This window comes from Rutilus rutilus (assembly GCF_951802725.1).
Source record: "Rutilus rutilus genome assembly, chromosome: 5".
Taxonomy (NCBI): domain Eukaryota; kingdom Metazoa; phylum Chordata; class Actinopteri; order Cypriniformes; family Leuciscidae; genus Rutilus; species Rutilus rutilus.
In genome coordinates, this window is record NC_140213.1 from 14484789 (window position 1) to 14507038 (window position 22250).

At 39.0% G+C, this 22250-nt stretch overlaps 1 protein-coding gene across 1 annotated transcript in view; it reads left to right on the forward strand.

Moving 5' to 3' along the window:
* The window catches only part of tcf25 (TCF25 ribosome quality control complex subunit), a 92640-nt gene that overhangs the window by 2390 nt on the left and 68000 nt on the right, over positions 1–22250 (forward strand). Inside the window, exons 2-3 of the mRNA XM_084409647.1 lie at positions 2611–2712; positions 4971–5024. Of these exons, the coding sequence (XP_084265773.1) occupies positions 2611–2712; positions 4971–5024 (156 nt within the window). The remainder of the gene's footprint in view (positions 1–2610; positions 2713–4970; positions 5025–22250) is intronic.

Below are 22250 nucleotides of genomic sequence, written 5' to 3' on the forward strand. Positions count from 1 at the left end.
CCCTATTGACTTCAATGGGGCAAGTAGTAAGCCTGCTTTTTAGCCTCTTAACATCCTTTAAGTGTCATTACAAGTGCACAGAAAATCATAGGTACTAAACCTATGCGCGTGAACTCGACAATCGATTACTATGGCCTTCCACCGAAAACAGGATGTAAACAAAGGTATGAGCGCTGGCTGAATTAACTTCATTTTTATTAATATCTCTAACATCTACTGCAGTCAGATCCACCCGTGTTCACTCGGAAGGAATCACTCACATTTTCTGTGCACTTGTAATGACACTTAAAGGATGTTAAGAGGCTAAAAAGCAGGCTTACTACTTGCCCCATTGAAGTCAATAGGGTGCAAATTTTAAAAATAGAATAACTCGGTGTAGGCAACACCGATTTTTGTCGTTGTTCTCTGTATTGACAGCACTCCAAATGTACAAAAAAATGAGCTCAATGTTAAAATTGACCGGAGTTCTCCTTTAATATGTAATGTAATTTAATTTCATACAAATGAGGAACATAAAGTGGTTTGAATCCAAGGAGCTCTAAAAGAATTTTAGAATCGTTATTTGAAGCTAAATGCGTGAATCCACAACTGAAGGCCCACACTCCTGTGTTGACGGCTCTGTTGCTGTAGACCATATGTTGGTTGCTGTAAAAATGTTAAATAACTACACAAATAATATGTTTAGGTTACAAAAACAAAAATCAGCAGTCATTGATTTATTGTTATTTTCAAAGATCATTTGCAAAGAATATTATAATTTATTATAAAGCGAACGCTATTCCGTTCTTATTTCGGTCAGGAACCTGAATTATTTTTTGTTGTTGCTGAGTACCATCTCGTACTTCTGAATGGGAGATCTTCCCAGGGCAGTACTGTCTCACAAACTAAAATTAGGGCGCCTACTCCGTGGCTTGGTGGGGACGTCAACCAGAGGTGAGGGAGCACAGTGGCCGGGCCGGGCCCCTTGGGGTAGTACATTGCCTTGTCTTGTCGTTAAAGTAGTGCATATTTACTTATGAATAATAATTTGAAGGGTAGTGTATGATGTTTTATACTGTATTTGACCGAAATTACAGAATCATCAGCAAGCTAACTATTGATAGCACGGTGAATGTTTATATGGTTGTCAATGAATGGGACGCTAAAAACAGTTTGGTTCAGCAGGAAACCCCATATATGGACAAAGGCACCCAGATATCGATATCAATAAACATACAAATGCAACAATATATGGTTTATCTTTGTTCTTCTAGACATCTCTGGTATTTTATAAGAATAAAGTATATTTATAATGCTATGCTAATTGACATAGTCTTTATCACTGTATTACTATTAAAGGCCCACTGTGGGCCCCTGAAATTAAAATGTAACTTTTTTAGCTTTTAGTATGAATATGTTAGCCATAAGGTTATGAATAAGCTGGTGTGTTCCAAAACAATGACAAAATTCACATTCAGGAGATATAACCATTCAAAACTTACAGTCTCTCCCTTCTGCTAAAATGCATCACAGATTTTTATGACATCAATTCTCATCACATCTTCTGTCCAATCAAATGCTCTCTAGAATCTAATGTGGTGTTGACACGTCACGGAGCAATATGGGTTGGAGATGTGTGTTCGTTTGCTCAAACGCTCAAGTTTTATTCCATTTTCCAACTGTACGTTGAAGGACATGGCTTGAATTTATTCACATCTCTACTATTGAATCCAACGTATCATCAGCGCTCGGATTTGCTTCCATGGTGCTGTCAAGTACGAATTGTAGTTTGTGAGTTAAACTAAACGCTATTGGCTATTTGAGAAAGGGAGGAGCCATGCAATGTCCTGCCTTAGCTTCCTGTTTCAGTTACAATTACGTCAACGCATCATACAAAGCTGCGCATTCCAAGGCACTTCAGTGGGCCTTTAAATATAATTTCTGCCTCATTCTATGATATCAAGCCACGTCATATTAACCTCACATAAACAAGCATACAACAATCTCTCACTTCACAAATGTGACATACGTATATTTCATATTGTATGCGTATATTCATTGCACAGACCGATATATATGTACAGCCCTGTATAGGTAAAAATGATGCTACAATTTCACAAATGCTATTCTCCAAATGAAACTACTTCAAACAGCCTGTCATACTGCTATCATGTCTGCAGCCCATAGATCGAGTATTAAAGGGATAGTTCACCCAAAAATGAAAATTCTGTCATCATTTACTCACCCTCAAGTTGTTTCAAACCTGTAAGAATTTATTTTTTCTGCTGAATACAAAAGAAGATATAAGATATTTGAAAAATGTCTGTAACCAGACAGTTGATGGACCCCATTGACTTCCATAGTAGGAAAAAAAAAATACTATGGAAGTCAATGGGGTCCATCAACTGTCTGGTTACAGACATTTTTCAAAATATCTTCTTTTGTATTCAGCAGAAAAAATAAATTCTTACAGGTTTGAAACAACTTGAGGGTGAGTAAATGATGACAGAATTTTCATTTTTGGGTGAACTATCCCTTTGATAATGCTGTGTGTCAGTGTCATGAATCATGATGTTGCTGTCATGTCACATACAAAGTCTTTAATGGTGTAATGGTGTCGGTGTGTGTCAGATAGGTGAGGCTGATGTGGATGTATGTCCGTCAGATGAGGAGCCGGCAGAGGGGATCAAGGACAGACAACAAGGAGCTCCAATGGAGAAAAATGGTGTGAAGGTGTGTAGAACCTTGATAGCATCATCATCCACATACATAAAACGTACAACCGTGACTTTTTTTTGGGAGAGTTTTGTAAAATACACTAGGGATGTCCCGATACCACTTTTTCACTTCCGATACGATACCGATGCCGCAGCTTTGGCTATTTGCCAATACCGATATCAAACCGATATTTTTATTTTATTCTTGAACTAATACTACTAATAATAAAATATATGGAAGCACTTTGCTCAATTAGCCACATAAAAACATCTCACTCAAATGGAGAACAAATACTTCTCCAGTATATAGTCCACAACAACAGTTGATAATGAAAGACTGCCACCCTTTATTCAAAAGACCTTGAGATATGTTTGGTAACCTGAATGAATTTAAAATGAATTTGCTATATTTCAGATCAATACATTTGTTTCCTTAAAATTTTAATTAACTTTAATGTTATTCTCATCTGAATTATAAATAATTTATTTCGGTACTATATGGTTATCCGGACCACACGTGACCACAACCGCTCTTGGTTGGTCGTAACCCCAGTGACAGATAGGTTTAGGGGCGGGGTTGGGGGGTAGGTCATCACATGTAGAGGATGGATACCCAACCCGAGCCCGACGGGACCCGTCGGTACCCGACGGGCCGGGCCGGGTTCGGACAGAAATTTAGAAATTATGTTCGGGTCGGGCTCGGTCGCATCAGCGCGATAAGGCATTGAACATTTTAAATTTAAAACAGCTTATTATGTAGGTAACGTTAGCTAATGTGCCTGATGCTTTCATTTGATGCAAACGTTCATTTTTGTGATTAAAATGCATGTAAAATTTTACCATAACATCTGTCTTCCTGTGTGCGCAAATTTCAAATTTGTTTATGTAGCCGTGACAACCAAACACGTGCATGCGCGCCTATGTTAAGTGCGCTTGTTTCTCCGTGCGCGCTGATGCACTCATCCTGTTGACATTTCCGAATGCCTTCCTACAGTTGCTTAATAAAAGCGGGCTTTCCACACAAACAAACGTACATGTGTCATTAGTATGAGAAAAAAATGGGATTTTAACTGTCGGTCTCGGGTCGGGCTCGGACATAAATATCTTTATGCCTGTCGGGCTCGGGTCGGGTTCGGTTACTGCTCTGTCGGACGCGGGCCGGGCTCGGACAGAAAAATTCGGCCCGATCCGCACTCTAATCACATGTGGTACATTTGATTTTCTATTTTAATCAATGTAGAATGTGTAACTTCAAAATAAACAGATTAGTCCTCTGTTTTAGGACAAGAAATGAAAACCAATGTAATATGATGAATGTCCAAAAGATGAGATACTTTTTGCTTTTAAACTGTGTGTGTGTGTGTGTGTGTGTGTGTGTGTGTGTGTGTGTGTGTGTGTGTGTGTGTGTGTGTGTGTGTGTGTGTGTGTGTGTGTGTGTGTGTGTGTGTGTGTGTGTGTGTGTGTGTGTGTGTGTGTGTGTGATTTTTGGTTGGGTGACAGTTGTAGGTTACAGTTTGACAAAAGCACAATGTTGTGTTTTACACAAATATAAGTAGGCTAAACACTTTTTGCAGTTTTAATGATGTCCTGTATGAACAAAATGATGAGTGTTTTTGTTTCCACTGTGCGATCGCGCCCGTGCCTCTCTCTCTCTCTCTGACACACACACACACACACACTCCAGCATTGCAATCTTGACATCACAGCCTGTTCATTTTGCTGCGTTCACACCAAACGCGAATAGAGCGTCAAATTGGCGTCTAGTTCGACGCTTGAACATTTTGAATCCATTCGCGCGTATAATGATAATGCGAGTGTTTGAAGTAAAATAGACGCGCTTTCAGAGCTAAGGCGGGGCTACAGATTAGGTGTCCCTAAAGAACCCGCATATGTCTATGCGCGTATCTAACAGTAGTTCCGCATTACATTAATTAATGTGCACGTGAGTTTTATTTATTTTTATACTGTGTATTCTCCGTGTAAATCCATGCACCGAACCGTGACGCACGTACCGAACGTACGTTCAATACGAATACACGTACTGTTCCACCCCTAATAGGTATCGGATCATAGGTATCGGAATTTGTTTTATTTATTTTTTTCCGATATCCGATCTAGCATTCTGTGCCAGTATCGGCACGATACCGATGCCGTGGATCGGATCGGGACGTCCCTAAAATACGCTGTTGAGAACATTTGAGTGCATTTTAACTTAATCTTGATTCTTTTCAATTTTCAAATCTGTTGTTTTCTGTTTAATGTTCTTTATTGTAGAATGAGAAGTCAAAGAAAAAGAAGAAGAAAAAGTCACCAGCTGAGAATGGAAAGGTTGGTTTTTTTATGCATTTAAACTCAGCAAAAATGGAAACATCCTCTCACTTTCAAAAGTAACAGTCTGTATCTGGTGTGGCTGAATGAGAACTGAACTGAGCTTAATGATGACATCACTGTTTTCTCCAGAGCTGCTGTATATATATGAACTAAATTAATAACGTTTTAACAACATAAATGAATCAACACTTAACTTACTTAAGCTGGACAATGCCACTATTTTCTTCTAAAGCTGCTGTACAGCCGAAACAAACTTTGTTGCATTATTTGGTAGTGGTGGGTGGTAATGGCGCAATGGATAAGACACATGCCTTTGGTGTGAGAGACCCGGGTTCGAATCCACTGTGAGACACCAATGTGTCCCTGAGCAAGACACTTAACCCCTAGTTGCTCCAGAGGCGTGCGACCTCTGACATATATAGCAATTGTAAGTCGCTTTGGATAAAAGCGTCAGCTAAATGAATAAATGCAAATGCAAATTATTTTCCTGTTATCTCTGAAAAGCTGCTTTAAAGGTGCAGTGTGTGATTTTTAGCGGCATCTAGTGGTGAGGTTACGAATTGCAACCAACAGAAGTTACTGTGGCTGACAGGAAAAGATTACACAATGCACCTTTAAAACAATCTGTATTGTAAAAAGCGCTATATACAGTGGAGAAAATAATTATTTTATCCCCTGATGATTTTGTAAGTTTGCTCACAAAGAAATTAAGGGTCTATCATTTTTATGGTAGGTTTATTTTAACGGATAGAGACATAATATCAACCAAAAAATCCAGAAAAAACACATTATATAAAGGTTATAAATTGATTTAGCATTTGATCGAGTGAAATAAGTATTTGATCCCCTACCAACCAGCAAGAATTCTACCTCCCACAGATTGGTCATGTGCCCATGTGAAACACAGATTAGTCCTGTCACTTTAAGAAAGTACTCCTAATGTCAGCTCGTTATGTATATAAAAGACACCTGTCCACAGAATCTCTGTCTTCCATTCCAACCTCTCCACCAGCATGGGCAAGACCAATGAGCTGTCAAAGGACATCAGGGACAAGATTGTAGACCTGCACAAGGCTGGAATGGGCTACAAGACCATCAGCAAGAAGCTTGGTGAGAAAGAGGCAACTGTTGGTGCCATTATTCGGAAATGGAAGAAATACAAAATATCCATACAAGATCTCGCCTCATGGGGTAAGGATGATCATGAGAAAGGTGAGGGATCAGCCCAGAACTACACGGGAGGAGCTTGTTAATGATCTCAAGGCAGTTGGGACCAGAGTCACCTAGCAAACCATTGGTAACACTACGCTGCAATGGATTGAAATCCAGTAGCGCCCGCAAGATCCCCCTGCTCAAGAAGGCATATGTAGAAGCCCGTCTGAAGTTTGCCAATGAACATCTAATGACTCAGAGAAGGCTTGGGAGAAAGTGCTGTGGCAGATGAGACCAAAATTGAGCTCTTTGGCATCAGCTCAACTCGTCATGTTTGGAGGAAGAGAAATATTGACTATGACCCCAAGAACACCATCCCTACAGTAAAGCACGGAGGTGGAAACATTATGCTCTGGGGCTGTTTCTCTGCTAAGGGTACAGGACGACTTCACCGTATTGAGGGCTGATGTAAGGGGCCATGTACCGTAAAATCTTGGACAAGAACCTCCTTCCTTCAGCCAGAACACTGAAGATGGGTTGTGGATGGGTCTTCCAGGATGACAATGACCCAGAACACACCGCCAAGGCAACAAAGGAGTGGCTCAAGAAGCAGCACATTAAGGTCTTGCAGTGGCCTAGCCAGTCTCCAGATCTTAATGCTATAGAAAATCTGTGGAGGGAGCTGAAACTTCGAGTTGCAAAGCGACAGCCAAGGAACCTTTAGGATTTGGCAGTGGCAAACCTGGTGATGATGATGACGACCATGAGCTACTCTGCATAAGTATTCTAGATTAAAATGTGAGGCCATCTGTCTGACAGCTAAAGTTTGCCCGAAATTGGGTCATGCAACAGGACAATGATTCCAAGCTCACCAGCAAATCTACAATAAAACACAGTTCAAACACAATTCAAAAGTTTTTTTTTTTTTTTTTTACGACTAACATATATATATATGACCCATGCTGGCAAAATGAGTGACATTGAGCAAATTTTCCACAATTAATTCTCCATTAAATCAAATTTAATTTAATCCATTTAAAAAAAAAAAAAACTTCGTAATGATGTATGATTTGTTGGAATTGGACAAAAATATCAATGAGCTACACCTGTTTGAAGTCAATACAGTCAGGAAAGTAAATTGAGAAACATCTAGTTCAAGTTTTCTGAAGGTTCCAAAACAAAATCACTTAGCTACCATATCATACCATAACCCTGATAATAACACCACATTTGGCACACACCAATTCAAAACCCGTATCTATAGAAAAAAAAATAATATGTTCAGCTTTATTGATAATATTTATAAAGAGAATATTTAATGTTGTTACCTATATGACTGCTAAGCAGGAAAATCTGTTTGGGAAGCATGTCACTGGTTAAGGGCTACCCATGTAGCCAGGGTGGGAATTATACCGCGGCCACGCGGCCATGGCCGCCGTTGCCCTACACTTTGGCCTTCATGCCCCGTGAAAAAAAAAAATCATCGTACGGCCACAGTGGCCTGTGTGCCCTGGCCCTGTCCAAGTTCCATGTATAAAGCAGAGCATGTGAGCGGAGTGGAGCGAGCGGGGAGCGCGAGCGGGGAGCGTGAGCGGGCGGATCTTGGACAGAGCGCAGAGCGGCAATTTCAAAAGGACGGAGCGTCGCCCTATTTCCCGCTCCAGTTTCGCTCCGCTCATACCACGAGTCTGAAGCATGCTCAGTCAAGCCTGACCCTGAATCCATCTGTCTTGCACAGTCATCAACAGTAGACTATTTTCAGTCAAAACTCAGCTCAATAATGGAGTTCAAAAAGTACTTCAAAAAGGAAAATGAGAAGTCATACAGGTGTAGCCTACTATTAATAAGTCGCTCCGGAGCAACAGTCAAAAAATGCGCCATAAAGAAGAAAAAACACATATAGGCCTAAGTCGCACTGGACTATAAGTCGCATTTATTTAGAAATTTATTTCACAAAAAAAACAATGTTACAGACTGGACAGTTCTCCATTAGGACGTGAGCGCTCTGAAAGCAGCACTAAAAGACTGCTTTATAAAACTTTCACAGAGACCTCAAGCAGAAAGCACAAAGCCTGTCTTTAAATTTAATTTCGTTTTGTATTAATTGTATCTTAATTTTAATCAGTGTTTCATCAACCAATTGTCTGGATTTAATAAATTAGAAGTGAATATATTAGAAAATAGATAATCACGACACGAAGGCGCCGGCGAAACTGGAGCTTGTCTCATAAATGAACCGAAACTCAGCGTATAGCCTACTTGCCTCACAGACCTGAGACATATATATAAAGCTTGAAATGTCTACTTTTAAACAGAACAATTCAAAACGAAAGAAAACAGACTTCTCTCTTATGTAATCCGTATGAAATGTGCATTTCTCTCTGGCGCGTTCACTACTGCGAAGATCGCGAGTCAGCATCTTTCCAGCCGACACAGACATAAAAAAAAAAAACTGGTTTATTAGTAAACAATTAAAATGTCTCCTGCTATAATTTACATATTCATAATCATTAATTTTGCCGGTTCGTTGTGACAGCTTTTAGGTGCTTTATTGGCAGCAGCGCCACCCTTACATCGCATCAGCACCGAAAACATAGAGATTCTTTTCTTTTGGGGGCATTTTGTTTGTGTTCAGACTTTCTCAGTTGTTTTTAGGCGCGATGTTAGAGGACGCTGCTAATAAAGTTGCTAGTAGGCCCACACATTGGATTCACGTTTATTATTATAGGCTAAAAAAAATACCCCAGTTTTTATGCCGTTCGTATCATTTTATTTTGTTGTATTTATCCGCCACACCTTGAAGGCCGGTCCGTGAAAATATCGTCTGATATTAAACCGATCTGTGGCGCAAAAAAGCTTGGGGACCGCTACAAGTGATATACATGTAGATTTTTTTCCTTTTTTGGAGCGAGCGGGGGGCGATTTGAGTGGAGCGCGAAGCAAACTGCGTTGAGCGCTGAGCGACAATGATTGTGAGGGTGTATACCTTCTGGATGAAATGGTTCTCTCTCTCACACTCACATGATATAGAGGACTGAATGAATATTTTGAATGCTTTTATTGGCATTTGTGTTGTTTCTGAATGCTTTTATTGGCATTTATGTTGTTTCTATTGTTGTGTGAGGGTGTATCTTCTGGATGTAATGGCGCTCTCTCTCTCTCTCTCTCTCATTAAAAAATGTTTTTTTTTTATTAAAAAAGTCATAATCCATGTCTTATTCCAAATTAGGATGTTATGGTATCAATCTGAATGGGAAAACCATCGAATTGTACTCAATGGCCTTTGTGCCCTGTCATATGGCCTTGGTGCCCCTAAAAAAGAAAGAAAAGGTGGAGGCCAAATGGCCTTGCCCCTAAAATTACATAATTCCCACCCTGCATGTAGCAATCCCTGTAGCAAAATTATGCAACAAAGTATCAATAAAATCAAGTCAAGTCAATTTTGAGTGGCCAGTAATAAGAAAATTCAATGGATTTGTGGAGACCATGAATCACCCTCCTGGCCAAATACTAAAAGACAAACTTGTTCTTATTTTGTCCTGTGCAATTGTCACAATCAAGATCAAAATTACAGTTTACCCAAACCATGTGACTTGCAAGAAAATGACATCTATGAAAAGTTTCTGTCAGGATTCAGGCCGCACCATAGCACTGAAACTGCGCTCGTTAAAATCACAAATGATTTACTTTTAGCTTCTGACCAAGGCTGTATCTCAATATTAGTTTTACTTGATCTTAGCGCTGCGTTCTATACTATAGATCACACAATACTCTTAGATCGACTACAAAATTATACTGGTGTTCAAGGACAAGCATTAAGATGGTTCAGATCATACTTATCTGACCGCAACCATTTTGTCTATTTAAATGGAGAAAAATCGATCATAACTTCAGTAAACTATGGAGTGCCGCAGGGATCTGTGTTAGGCCCTCTATTATTCTCAATATATATGCTGCCACTTGGAAATATTATAAGGAAACATGGAATTAGTTTCCATTGTTATGCTGATGACACTCAAATATATATTTCATCACGGCCGGATGAAAACGCTAAATTATCCAAATTGACTGTGTTTAAGATATAAAAGATTGGATGACGCATAATTTTCTTTTATTAAATCCAGACAAGACAGAGGTACTATTTATTGGTTCAAAAAACCACCCACAAAACCTCTCACAATACAACTTTAACATAGTAGGATGTCCTGTTACTTTATCCTCTACAGTAAAAGACCTGGGTGTTATACTAGATTGCAACCTGTCTTTTGAAAATCATATTTCATATGTTACAAAAACAGCCTTTTTCCACCTTAGAAACATTGCTAAACTACGTAATATGCTATCAGTTTCTGATGCAGAAAAGTTAGTTCATGCATTCATGACCTCGAGACTAGATTACTGTAATGCTTTATTAGCTGGTTGTCCTGCATCCTCAATAAACAAGCTACAGTTAGTCCAAAATGCAGCCGCTAGAGTTCTTACTAGATCAAGAAAATATGATCATATAACACCGATTTTAACATCACTACATTGGTTACCTATAAAGTCCCGTATTAATTAAAGGTATTGCTACTGACTTATAAAGCCCTAAACGGCTTAGCTCCAGTCTATTTAACGGATCTTCTATCGCCCTATAATCCATCGCGCTCTTTAAGATCACTAAATTCGAGGCTTTTGGTCATACCTAGGATATCCAGATCCACCAAAGGAAGGAGAGCATTTTCACATTTAGCTCCAAAACTCTGGAATAGCCTTCCTGATACTGTTCGTTGCTCAGACTCGCTCTCCCGGTTTAAACCTAGATTAAAAGACGCATCTCTTCAGCCAGGCATTCATATAATATTTTTAATCTTACAGTTAAATCCTGTCTCTAGTTCATAAACGCCAGAGGAGAACTGGCCCCCGACTGAGCCTGGGTTCTCCCAAGGTTTTTTTTTCTCCATTAGGTCACCTGATGGAGTTTTAGGTCACCATTAGGTCACCTGATGGAGTTTTAGGTCACCATTAGGTCACTTGATGGAGTTTTTCGGTTCCTTGCCACTGTTGCCTTTGGCTTGCTCAGTTGGGGATATTTTGGGGATATTTAATTTTATCAATCAATAAATTCCACTAGAAAACAAACCTTGTTGTATTATTTTAATTTAATACTGTGAAGCTGCTTTGATACAATCTGTATTGTGAAAAGCCCTATACAAATAGACTTGACTTGACTTGACTTGACTTGACAAAATGGTGCAAGTAATTGATCACCGCTAAGGATTATTTTGTTGGACTTCATCAAGTCAAGTCATCTTCATTTATATAGCACTTTTAACAATGCAGATTGTTCCAAAGCAGCTTTACATTGATAATAGGAAATTAAAGTAACTGATATTGTTTTGGCTTTATAGCAGCTCTAGAAAAAAGTTATTGTCCAGCTAAAGTTAGTTTGATTGATTCACTTCCGTCGCAACGATCATTAGTTATTAACTTAGGGGCCGCTAACACGACACCGTTTTAACAGAAAACTCTTAAAGGAACACTCCGACTTTTTGGGACTTTAGCTTATTCACAGTATCCCCCAGAGTTAGATGTCCATACATACCTTTTTCATTTCTGTGCGTTCTGTAAGTGTTATTTGACGCACCCACCGCTAGCCTAGCTTAGCACAAAGACTGGATGTAAATGGATAATGGTAGCATACTAATCCCAATAAGTGACAAAATAATGCAAACATTTTCCTATTTACATGTTGTGATCTGTATAGTCACAGCGTGTACAAATAACAAGGCTATATGAGACAGAGACCATTTTTAATCGTATAAATACTGGGAACTATATTCTCACTAGGCGTAGGAGCACAGCTAACGTTACTTGGGCGGAGTGATTAGCGCAGCACACGAGACGCCCTGTTGATGGTTCCGTAAACAAAACAAACGTGACTAACTAGCTAGTAGCGAACGTGACTCGTGATCATGGCTGACTTTGAGGAATTGTCAGAGGAATTTTACTGTGTATCAAACCAAGATCCAGAACCATATAGTTTTGAGCCAGAATACACAGACGAGGAGTTACAAACTTTGGAAGCTGTTCATTAGCAAGTTGAATGTTACAGTCCTGAGAGTTACATTTAGCGCCGCTCATTTGTTATTGAGCGATACAGTGTGTTCATGACAACACAATAATAACAATAAAGGGGATACACAGAGCCCCTATTCACGTAATAGTGTCACTACTAAGGTTACATTACAGCATGGCACTGACTCATCTCAAAACATAACGGAACACTTACCGCAGCAACAGGTGATCCAATTTGTCCTGTCTTTATTATCGATGGGATGGCTGCATCCTTTAGCACACGTTTCATGGTCCGTGTGGCAACTTGCATTTTTTCAAAATAGTCGTCTATAGTAAAATGTTCAGAGCAAACGAAATACTTCTTGATGATGTTTACAGGTGTGTTTGGATCTATACCCAGAACAAGTAGCCATCGATTCATCAGGTCAGCGTTTTTGGTTGGAATTCTATGAAACATCATGGTATTACCTGGTCTCCCCTGTTTATTGTCGCAGCTCTTTACAATACAGCGAACACCCATGATTGTAAACTATAAATTTACTATCTAGTAATTACTGACTCTATTACTCCAACTCTGAGCGAACTCTCTGCTCCTCACCACAGGGCGTCTCGTGTGCTGCGCTAATCACTCCGCCCAAGTAACGTTAGCTGTGCTCCTACGCTTAGTGAGAATATAGTTCCCAGTATTTATACGATTAAAAATGGTCTCTGTCTCATATAGCCTTGTTATTTGTACACGCTGTGACTATACAGATCACAACATGTAAATAGGAAAATGTTTGCATTATTTTGTCACTTATTGGGATTAGTATGCTACCATTATCCATTTACATCCAGTCTTTGTGCTAAGCTAGGCTAGCGGTGGGTGCGTCAAATAACACTTACAGAACGCACAGAAATGAAAAGGGTATGTATGGACTTATCTAACTCTGGGGGATACTGTGAATAAGCTAAAGTCCCAAAAAGTCGGAGTGTTCTTTTAAGTTCTTTCTGCGCAAACTTTAAAAAACGCGAACCAGTGAGAACACTGATGGCGTGCACATGCACATTACGAGTTCAGTCTATAGGTATGCGCGTTTGAATATATGTGTGCAGGCGTGTAGTCCTTCCCTACAAATCAACCCTCAACATACTACTTGTCTGGCCTTAAAATTTATAATACAGAATTCAACTGGAGCTCTACAGTTAAGAGCTCGCTCAAGTACTGCGGAGCTAAACCATTTAGTGCTTTGTATACATTTTTAAATATTGCTGATTACTTACAATGTTTAATAGGGAGCCAGTGCAGTGTTGACAGAACTGGGCTAATATGGTCATACTTCCTGGTTCTGGTAAGAACTCTAGCTGCTGCGTTTTGGACAAGTTGTAATTTAAGCGTGCAGGGCAACCACCCATAATAGCATTACAATGATCTAGCCTTGATGTCATGAACGCATGGACTAATTGTTCTGCATTTGTCAATGAGAGCATATGACATCATTTATATATTTTTAAGATGGAAAAATGCGGTTTTACAGATACTAGACACGTGACTTTCAAATGAAAGATTGGTATCAAAGAGCATACCCAGGTTCCTAACCGATGACGAAGACTTGACAGAGCAGCCATCAAGTGTTAGACAGTATTCTAGATTATTATGTGAGGATGTTTTTTTGTCCAATAATTAGAATCTCTGTTGTTGTTGTTTTTTAGAATTAAGTAGTAGGAAATTACTAGTTATCCAATTTTTTTATATCAGCTATGCATTCCGTTAATTTTGTGAATTGATAAGTTTCGTCAGGGCGTGAAGAAATATAGAGCTGAGTATCATCAGCATAACAGTGAAAACTAATGCCATGCTTCCTAATAATATCTCCCAAGGGTAGCATGTACAGGGTGAACAGCAACGGTCCTAGTACTGAGCCTTGTGCTACGCCATACTGAACTTGATGAGATGATTTCTTGATTTCCTGATTGATGAGACATCTCTTAATTTACTGCTACAAACTGATAACGGTCAGATAAGTATGATTTAAACCACTAGTGCAAAATACCCGTGAAAAATCAGTTTTTGTGTGTGTTTTTAGTAATTGTTGGTTTGGTGTGTTTGAGTGCTCATTGTTACAATTACACAGCAAAAGTTCAGTGACAATTTTATTTGTGCATGGTAGAAAGCACAAAGTGAACTCTGAGAAAACGCTACGCTTGAGCAAACAGTTTGTGAATAGGCTATAGACTATAAATGATGCCCGTGAAAGAAACTGTGAACGCATTGAATAGGATATGTTTAGTTGGTGAATAGCATAGGCTACTATTACACAGTAACGATAACGTTAAGCGCACCTGAATGAAATATAATATTCAGAAGTAAACAGCATAGCTGACTTACAGATTCACTTAACATCCACAAATGAATAAGCGCGTCGATTCAGGGAGCAGTGCAAAGTGCCCGTGCAAAATCAGTTTTTGTGAGCTGATTGCCGTCAAAAAAGTTCAGAAGATATTTCTTAGCGATGGCTGATTCCAACAGTTTCAATATGATAAAAAATAACTTTTATATTGATTCAATGGATTAATTGCATTTTGAAAAAAAAAAAGTGTCATGAATTTATTGCATTTCTTGGGGAAAATTATTGCATTTTTGGGGAAAAAAAGATTTGAATTTGTTATGTTATTATAACCTAAAGATGCTATGTGAAAGTTTGAAACAGAAAATAGTGGTTTTCATCTTGCCACTTTCTTGGTAAAGAAAAAACATTTTTACTCAAATTAATCAAAATGGATGTATCACGTTCTGGAACCAAACTATAATATTCAGAAGTAAACAGTGTAGCAGACTGAGTGTTTATGTCAGAATGTTTATTTTTAAACCACAACCTTCTTGGGGCTTCTTTGACCGATACAACCCTCTAATGTCAGAATGTTTCTTTTTAAACCACAACCTTATAAAAATGATATATTTAACGATATCATTTGCATTTCTCATCCAAACAACATCACACTTGGCACTGCACTTACTCATGCCCGTGGCAAGACACCTGTCAAATTTGAAATCCATCGGACTAACGGTTCGAGAGATAAGCGGTTAACAGACACACATACACACACAGACAGACAGACAGACAGACAGACACACAGACAGACGTTTCTGTAATTTATAGATAGACTAGCGCAAAAAATGCCTGTGCAAAATCAGTTTTTGTGTGTGTTTTTAGTAATTGTTGGTTTGGTGTGTGCTCATTGTTACAATTACACAGCAAAAGTTCAGTGACATTTTTATTTGTGCATGGTAGAAAGCACACAGTGAACTCCGAGAAAAAGTTATGCTTGAGCAAACAGTTTGTGAATAGGCAACTACAATGATGCCCGTGAAAGAGACTGTGAACGTATTGAATAGGATATGTTTAGTTGGTGAATAGCATAGGCTACTATTACACAGTAGCGATAGCGTTAAGCGCACCAGAATGAAATATAATATTCAGAAGTAAACAGCATAGCTGACTTACAGATTCAGTTTACAACCACAAATGAATAAGCGCCTCGATTCAGGGAGCAGTGCAAAGTGCCCGTGCAAAATCAGTTTTTGTGTGTGTTTTATAAGCGTGTCGATTCAGGGAGCAGTGCAAAGTGCCCGTGCAAAATCAGTTTTTGTGTGTGTTTTTAGTAATTGTTGGTTTCTTGGTAAAGAAAACACATTTTTACTCAAATGAATCAAAATGGATTTATCACGTTTTGGAACCAAACTATAATATTCAGAAGTAAACAGTGTAGCTGACAGATTGTCAGAATGTTTATTTTTAAACCACAACCTTCTTGGGGCTTCTTTGACCGATGTTTATTTTTAAACCACAACCTTCTAAAAATGATATATTCAGACCTGCCAACCTGTACGCATTTTGCGTAGCGGATACGCATTTTGACTTCAAAGTACGCGGGTACGATTTGTCACTCTAAACTACGCAAAAACCTGGTGACGCCTCTGTGCACGCGCTGTCCTCAAATCAAGCAACAGCAAAAGAAGAAGAGTTTGACCAATCATAGCGCTGGGTTCATTCCCCAAATAGCAAGCGGGGATGATTGACAGATGCGTAAGGCCTATCATTAAAAAGAGACTGAAAATCGACACCAATAAAGAATCCCGCTCGATCCGCCTTCCACTCCCGCGGCCCACCGTCTGACTGATTTCATAAGCGAGGACAGTACAGTACGGTACTTCTGACTCCTGAAGGTAAACGGCCTGGGGTCGATGTGGAAAATTGATTGTTGAGTTAACTTAATCTTATGGATTCGATGATCACACATATCGCATGGATTATCTTAAAATACTCTGTTAAGTTAATTTTGTTAATTCATGGTCACTCAGAAAAGAGGAAGACATCATTCAGTCATGCAAATAATAAAATGCAAGTAATGCTGAACTATGAATCTTGAAATCGCTATGGCTTAACTTTGTGATTATGAAAGTGCTGTGATTTATGGATTAGCCTAATGATAAGCGCGAGTCTGGAGAAACAGGCGTTTATTTATTCATTCATTCTCAGTGTTGAGAAACGTATGTTACGTTATTGTATTAATTATAACTAAAGTAGGCTACCTAATTATGTTACATTTTTAATTTGTATGAAAACTAGCGCGTTAGTTACTTATGGATTAAAAAGTAGCCTACTGTTGTATCAGTGCTGCGCGAGCTCTCTCACAAACACGGATGCGCGCACAGAGAGAGAAGATCATTGTAAAATGAAAATTGACTGGCTAAGTTTAAATTTTATTCTTGCTTGTTTTTTTTGTCAAAAAGCATTTTGTATTATCCATCCCTGCTTTTAAAATTCGTTAAATGACGGACGTTTTACTGTTAACACAGCCCTCATATGTCGGATTCGGAACTTATAGCCTACTTTATATTATTTTTAGAATAAGTGATTCGTTATGCTATTATTGGAAGGTTATGCTATTATTGGACTCCTGTCTATTCATTGTCAACTGTTTTCTATAAATATGTTTGTATTGGCTAACATTTATTCAGCTAATGCGTGTCCTGTTTAAAATGTGCAATGTTCAAATGCAAAGACAGCACGACACAAATAGAAGCCCTTTTCCCTGTGGTATTTAGTATCATATTTGGATATTGGAAAATAAATTAATTAGCCTATCTTAATTATACACAATGTTCCTATGTTTTTATCTTTTTTTACTGTGTTCTAGGGGTTTCTTAATTTTAGACTAGTTGACCAGCACACATTATATGCAATGCAACTGTATAATGCCTGTGTGTCGTCGTCCAAACCGCCCATACAACCCCCCCCCCCCAATTTGCAAGGTTGGCAGGTATGTATATTTAACGATATCTTTTGCATTTCTCATCCAAACAACGTCAAACTTGGCACTGCACTTACTCGTGCCCGTAGCGAGACACCTGTCGAGTTTGAAATCCATCGGACTAACGGTTCGAGAGATATGCGGTTAACAGACACACACACACACACACACACACAGACAGACACACAGACAGACAGACAGACAGACAGACAGACGTTTCTGTAATTTATAGATAGATGTAATGCAATTCCACTAATGCCAACATCATTTTCGAGTCTATTTAAAAGAATGTTGTGGTCAATAGCATCAAATGCAGAACTAAGATCAAGTAACACCAATAGCGAGATACAACCACGATCAGATGATAAGAGCAAATCATTTGTGACTCTGATGAGAGCTGTCTCAGTACTATGGTATGGTCTAAATCCTGACTGAAAATCCTCACAGATATCATTTCTTTCTAAAAAGGAACATAGTTGTGAGGAATACCGCCTTTTCTAGTATCTTTGACAGAAAAGGTAGATTCGAGATCGGCCTGTAATTGACTAATTCTGTAGGATCAAGTTGCGGTTTTTTAACAAGCGGTTTAATCAGCCAGCTTAAAAGTTTTTGGTATGTATCCTAATGACAAAGATGAATTAATGATATTAAGAAGAGGATCTATGACCTCTGGAAGCATCTCTTTCAGTAGCTTAGTTGGTATAGGGTCTAACATACATGTTGTCGATTTAGATGATTTAAAGAGTTTAACGAATTATTCCTCTTCTATAGCAATGAATGAATCAAATTTTTCCTTAAGAACACTACAATGCACTGCCTGATGCGATACTGTAGTAGACGGTTGCATAGTTATAATTTTCTCCCTGATATTATCAATCTTATAAGTGAAGAAGTTCATAAAGTCATTACTGCTGTGCTGCTTGGAAACTTCTGGGCTTGAAGCTTTATTTTTCGTTAGTTTAGCCACTGTTTCAAATAAATACCTAGGGTTTTGTTTCTTTTCTTCTAATAGGGTTGAAAAATAAGCAGATCTAGCAGCTTTTAAGGCCTCTCTGTATGCAATCGAGCTCTCTTTCCATGAAATGCGAAAGTTTTGATTTCTTCCAGTTGCGCTCCATTTTTCTGGCTGCTCTCTTAAGGGCCCAAGTGTGCTTGTTGTACCACGGCGTTGGACTTTTTTTTTTTTAATCTTCTTTAAGCCCAACGGAGCAACTGTGTCTAAATTGCTGGAAAAGAGAGAGTTAAAAGTTTCTGTCGCAATATCGAGTTCTGCTGCAGAATTGCAACGGCATCAACATTGATTCCATGTGATCATATTAGATCTAGAGTAGGGTTGTGCCGATGGACGATATCATCGTCGGTCAGCCATCACGATGGAGAGCCACCATCGTGATGCCACGCCCCCCCCACCCTGTCAGACCAGCCCAGTCTCACGGCAGTTCGTGAAATGGTCACGTAATTTAATATATTTATTCGTGTACACCAGTGTTTGGGAACCTATGGCTCGCGAGCCAAACCTGGCTCTTTGGCAAAAATCATGTGGCTCGCGAAGTCTCTCACCCTTTACCAACAAACGATTAAAAAAATTAAGACGCATCAACAGAGACAGGCTCTCTGCAGAAAAAGCAGCCAATTACAATTCCCTTGTTGTACAGCCTACCGAAGTTAATGAAAAGTTTATGATAATAATAATAAAGTTGTACCGACAAAAGTGCATGTTCAGTGCTGTTCGCGAGTGTCACGACTCACCACATCAACTAACCAGTTACGTTTCTGTGGCAAGTTGTACAGCTCCTGCACTGGGATTCAAGCCGCTGCAGCTTTGTTTAAGGTAATGGCGAAAATCATTTTAGAACAGCAGCGAAAATGTAAAAGTAGGCTTACTAGGCTATATAAACTTTAATATATCCTTTTATTGAAACGCGTGCTTTGCTGTGTAAAGAGACATTTCGAAACATTTCACCCGCTGGCCGCTGTACTTTCACTTTTGCCGCAGAGACCCTTATGTCCTATAAATGTGTCGTATTTTTGATAATCAGCGCAGATTTCAGTTGACGATTCTGTTTAAAGTTATTAATAACAAAACATGACTGAAAGAGAAAGAAAAGAGCAAGATGTGCTTTATATTGAAAAGAAGTATTAAAAGCGTGATAAGTCATGAAAGAGAACTGAATTATAGGCCTACTGACAGGACGGACAAGCAAAGTAGCCTTTGTCTTCGATTGCGCGCCTAAACGGCCAAATAAACACAGAAATATTTCAAAATGTTTTCAAAAAAAGGTAGAGTATTCCCGTAAACACAGTAGATGTAAGTATGTGCGTTCTCTCTCTCTCTCTCTCTCTCTCTCTCTCTCTCTCTCTCTCTCTCTCTCTCTCGCTCTCTCTTCATGATGGTCAGCACAATTCCGTAGCATTAAGATATCATCATCCATCGCAATGTTTTACTGTAAACATCGTCAACTGCCAATTTAGCGGACATCGCCCAACCCTAATCTAGAGTATGATTACGACAATGAGTAGGTCCTGACACATGTTGTCTAACTCCAATAGAGTTAAGAATGTCTTTAAATGCCAGTCCCAATGCATCTTTTTCGTTATCTACATGTATATTAAAGTCACCAACAATTATGACTTTATCTGCAACCAGTACTAACTCTGATAGAAAGTCAGCAAATTCTTTGATAAAGTCTGTATGGTGCCCTGGTGGCCTGTATACAGTGGCCAGCACAAATCTCAAACGTGATTTATCATTTACACTATATATTGCTATATTAAGCACCAACACGTCAAAAGAATTATATTTGAAACTAGACTTCTTAGTAATTTTGAAAATATTACTATAAATTACAGCAACACCTCCCCCTTTGCCTTTCAGACGAGGTTCATGTTTATAACTGTAATCTTGGGGGGGTGGTCTCATTTAAAGTAATGTAATCGTTTGGTTTTAGCCAGGTTTCTGTCAAACACAGCACATCTAGATTACAGTCTGTAATCATATCATTAACAATAAGTGCTTTTGAAGTAAGGGATCTAATATTCATCAACCCAAGCTTTATCATTTGCTCATTTGTATTATATCTGTTTTTTATTTGCTGAACATCAATTAAATTTTTACCCTTAGATGGGTTTGGAAGTTTTTTGTATGTCTTAATTCGGGGAACAGACACAGTCTCTATATGATGATATCTAGGTGAAAGAGGCTCTATGTGATGGGATTTATCTGACCTTGGTGACGTGAGACAGCTTGCAGATGGTCGGTTTAGCCAGTCTGTCTGCTTCCTGACCTGAGCCCCAGATTGTCATGTTTGAGCTCTAAGACTATGTGCCATATTACTAGAGAGAAGAGCAGCACCATCCCAGGAGGGATGAATACCATCTCTTTTCAACAGGTCAGGTCTGCCCCAAAAACTTTTCCAATTGTCTATGAATTCTATATTATTTTGTGGACACCACTTAGACAACCAGCCATTGAGTGAGGACAATCTATTAAGTATCTCATCACTCCTGCGAACAGGAAGGGGGCCAGAGCAAATTACAGTGCCTGACATCGTACTTGCGAGTTCACACGCCTCTTTAACGTTAACTTTGGTGATCTCTGACTGGCGGAGTCGAACATCATTAGTGCCGATGTCAATAATAATCTTAGAGAATTTACGATTAGCATTAGCCAGCACCTTTAAATTTGCTTTGATGTCAGGCGCTCTGGCTCCCGGCAAACGTGACTATGGTGGCTGGTGTCTCTATTTTCACATTCTGTGTAATAGAATCGCCAATAACTAGGGCACATTCAACAGGATTCACAGTGGGTGTTTCACTGAGAGGGGAGAATCTGTTTGAAGTTGTAATTGGAACAGAAGAGCGGTGTTTTGTCCTGCGACTACAGCGTACACCGTCACCCAGTTGCTCTGCTGCACGGGCTCTACTACAGCCGGAACCGAACAATGTACAGAGTTCACTAAGCTAGTCGCATCTAAAGCCCTTGCTACATTTCCTTGGTGTCAAAAAATATACTGGCCTTGGTTGCATTGGTCACTAGGTAAATTAACCTGTTGAGCAAAGTCAAAAGAGTAATGAATATGACACTCCTTGGAACATGGTGGATTGGGCTCAAGGCGAACAGACAGATCTTGAAGGGTCACTTTTGCAGCCACCACCATCTCACAATAAACTAAACAATCTTTGTCAACGATATGATGTCCCTCCTGTTTTTTCAACTTGACTGACTTTACAACATCCGGCTGATTGGCACTGCGGTTCACCTGATAGTTGTTTTGTTGACAAACCCAGCAGAGGTCTATTGTTGGTTTTGCCTGGACAATGAATGGAAGTAGAGAGTTCCAAAAGTTCTGTGAAAACTGGAGATTTTTACAGTGTGATGACCTAAAAAGATCAAATAAAACATAAAACACTCAAAATTCAGGATCTTTTTAGGCTTGCAATTCTTTTGAGAAACAGCCCTGGTCTTTTAAATTCATTTTTCAAGCAGTTTTCCAAAAGTGGCAATATTTTTTATAACAGCACTGCAGGGTTTCACTGTTTTTATCACTCTGCATTTCTGTGTTCGTGGCTTTGGCTTCTTTTGGGACTATTGTCTTTGGCAAAATAAAGAAAAAAAAGTGTCTGAAATGTATGCTATTTGTTATTAACCTCTAGTTTATTGATTTGGTTTTAAAAAAAAAAGCATGCTGTAGATCTGTCACGTGCTTAGTTTGTCTAATT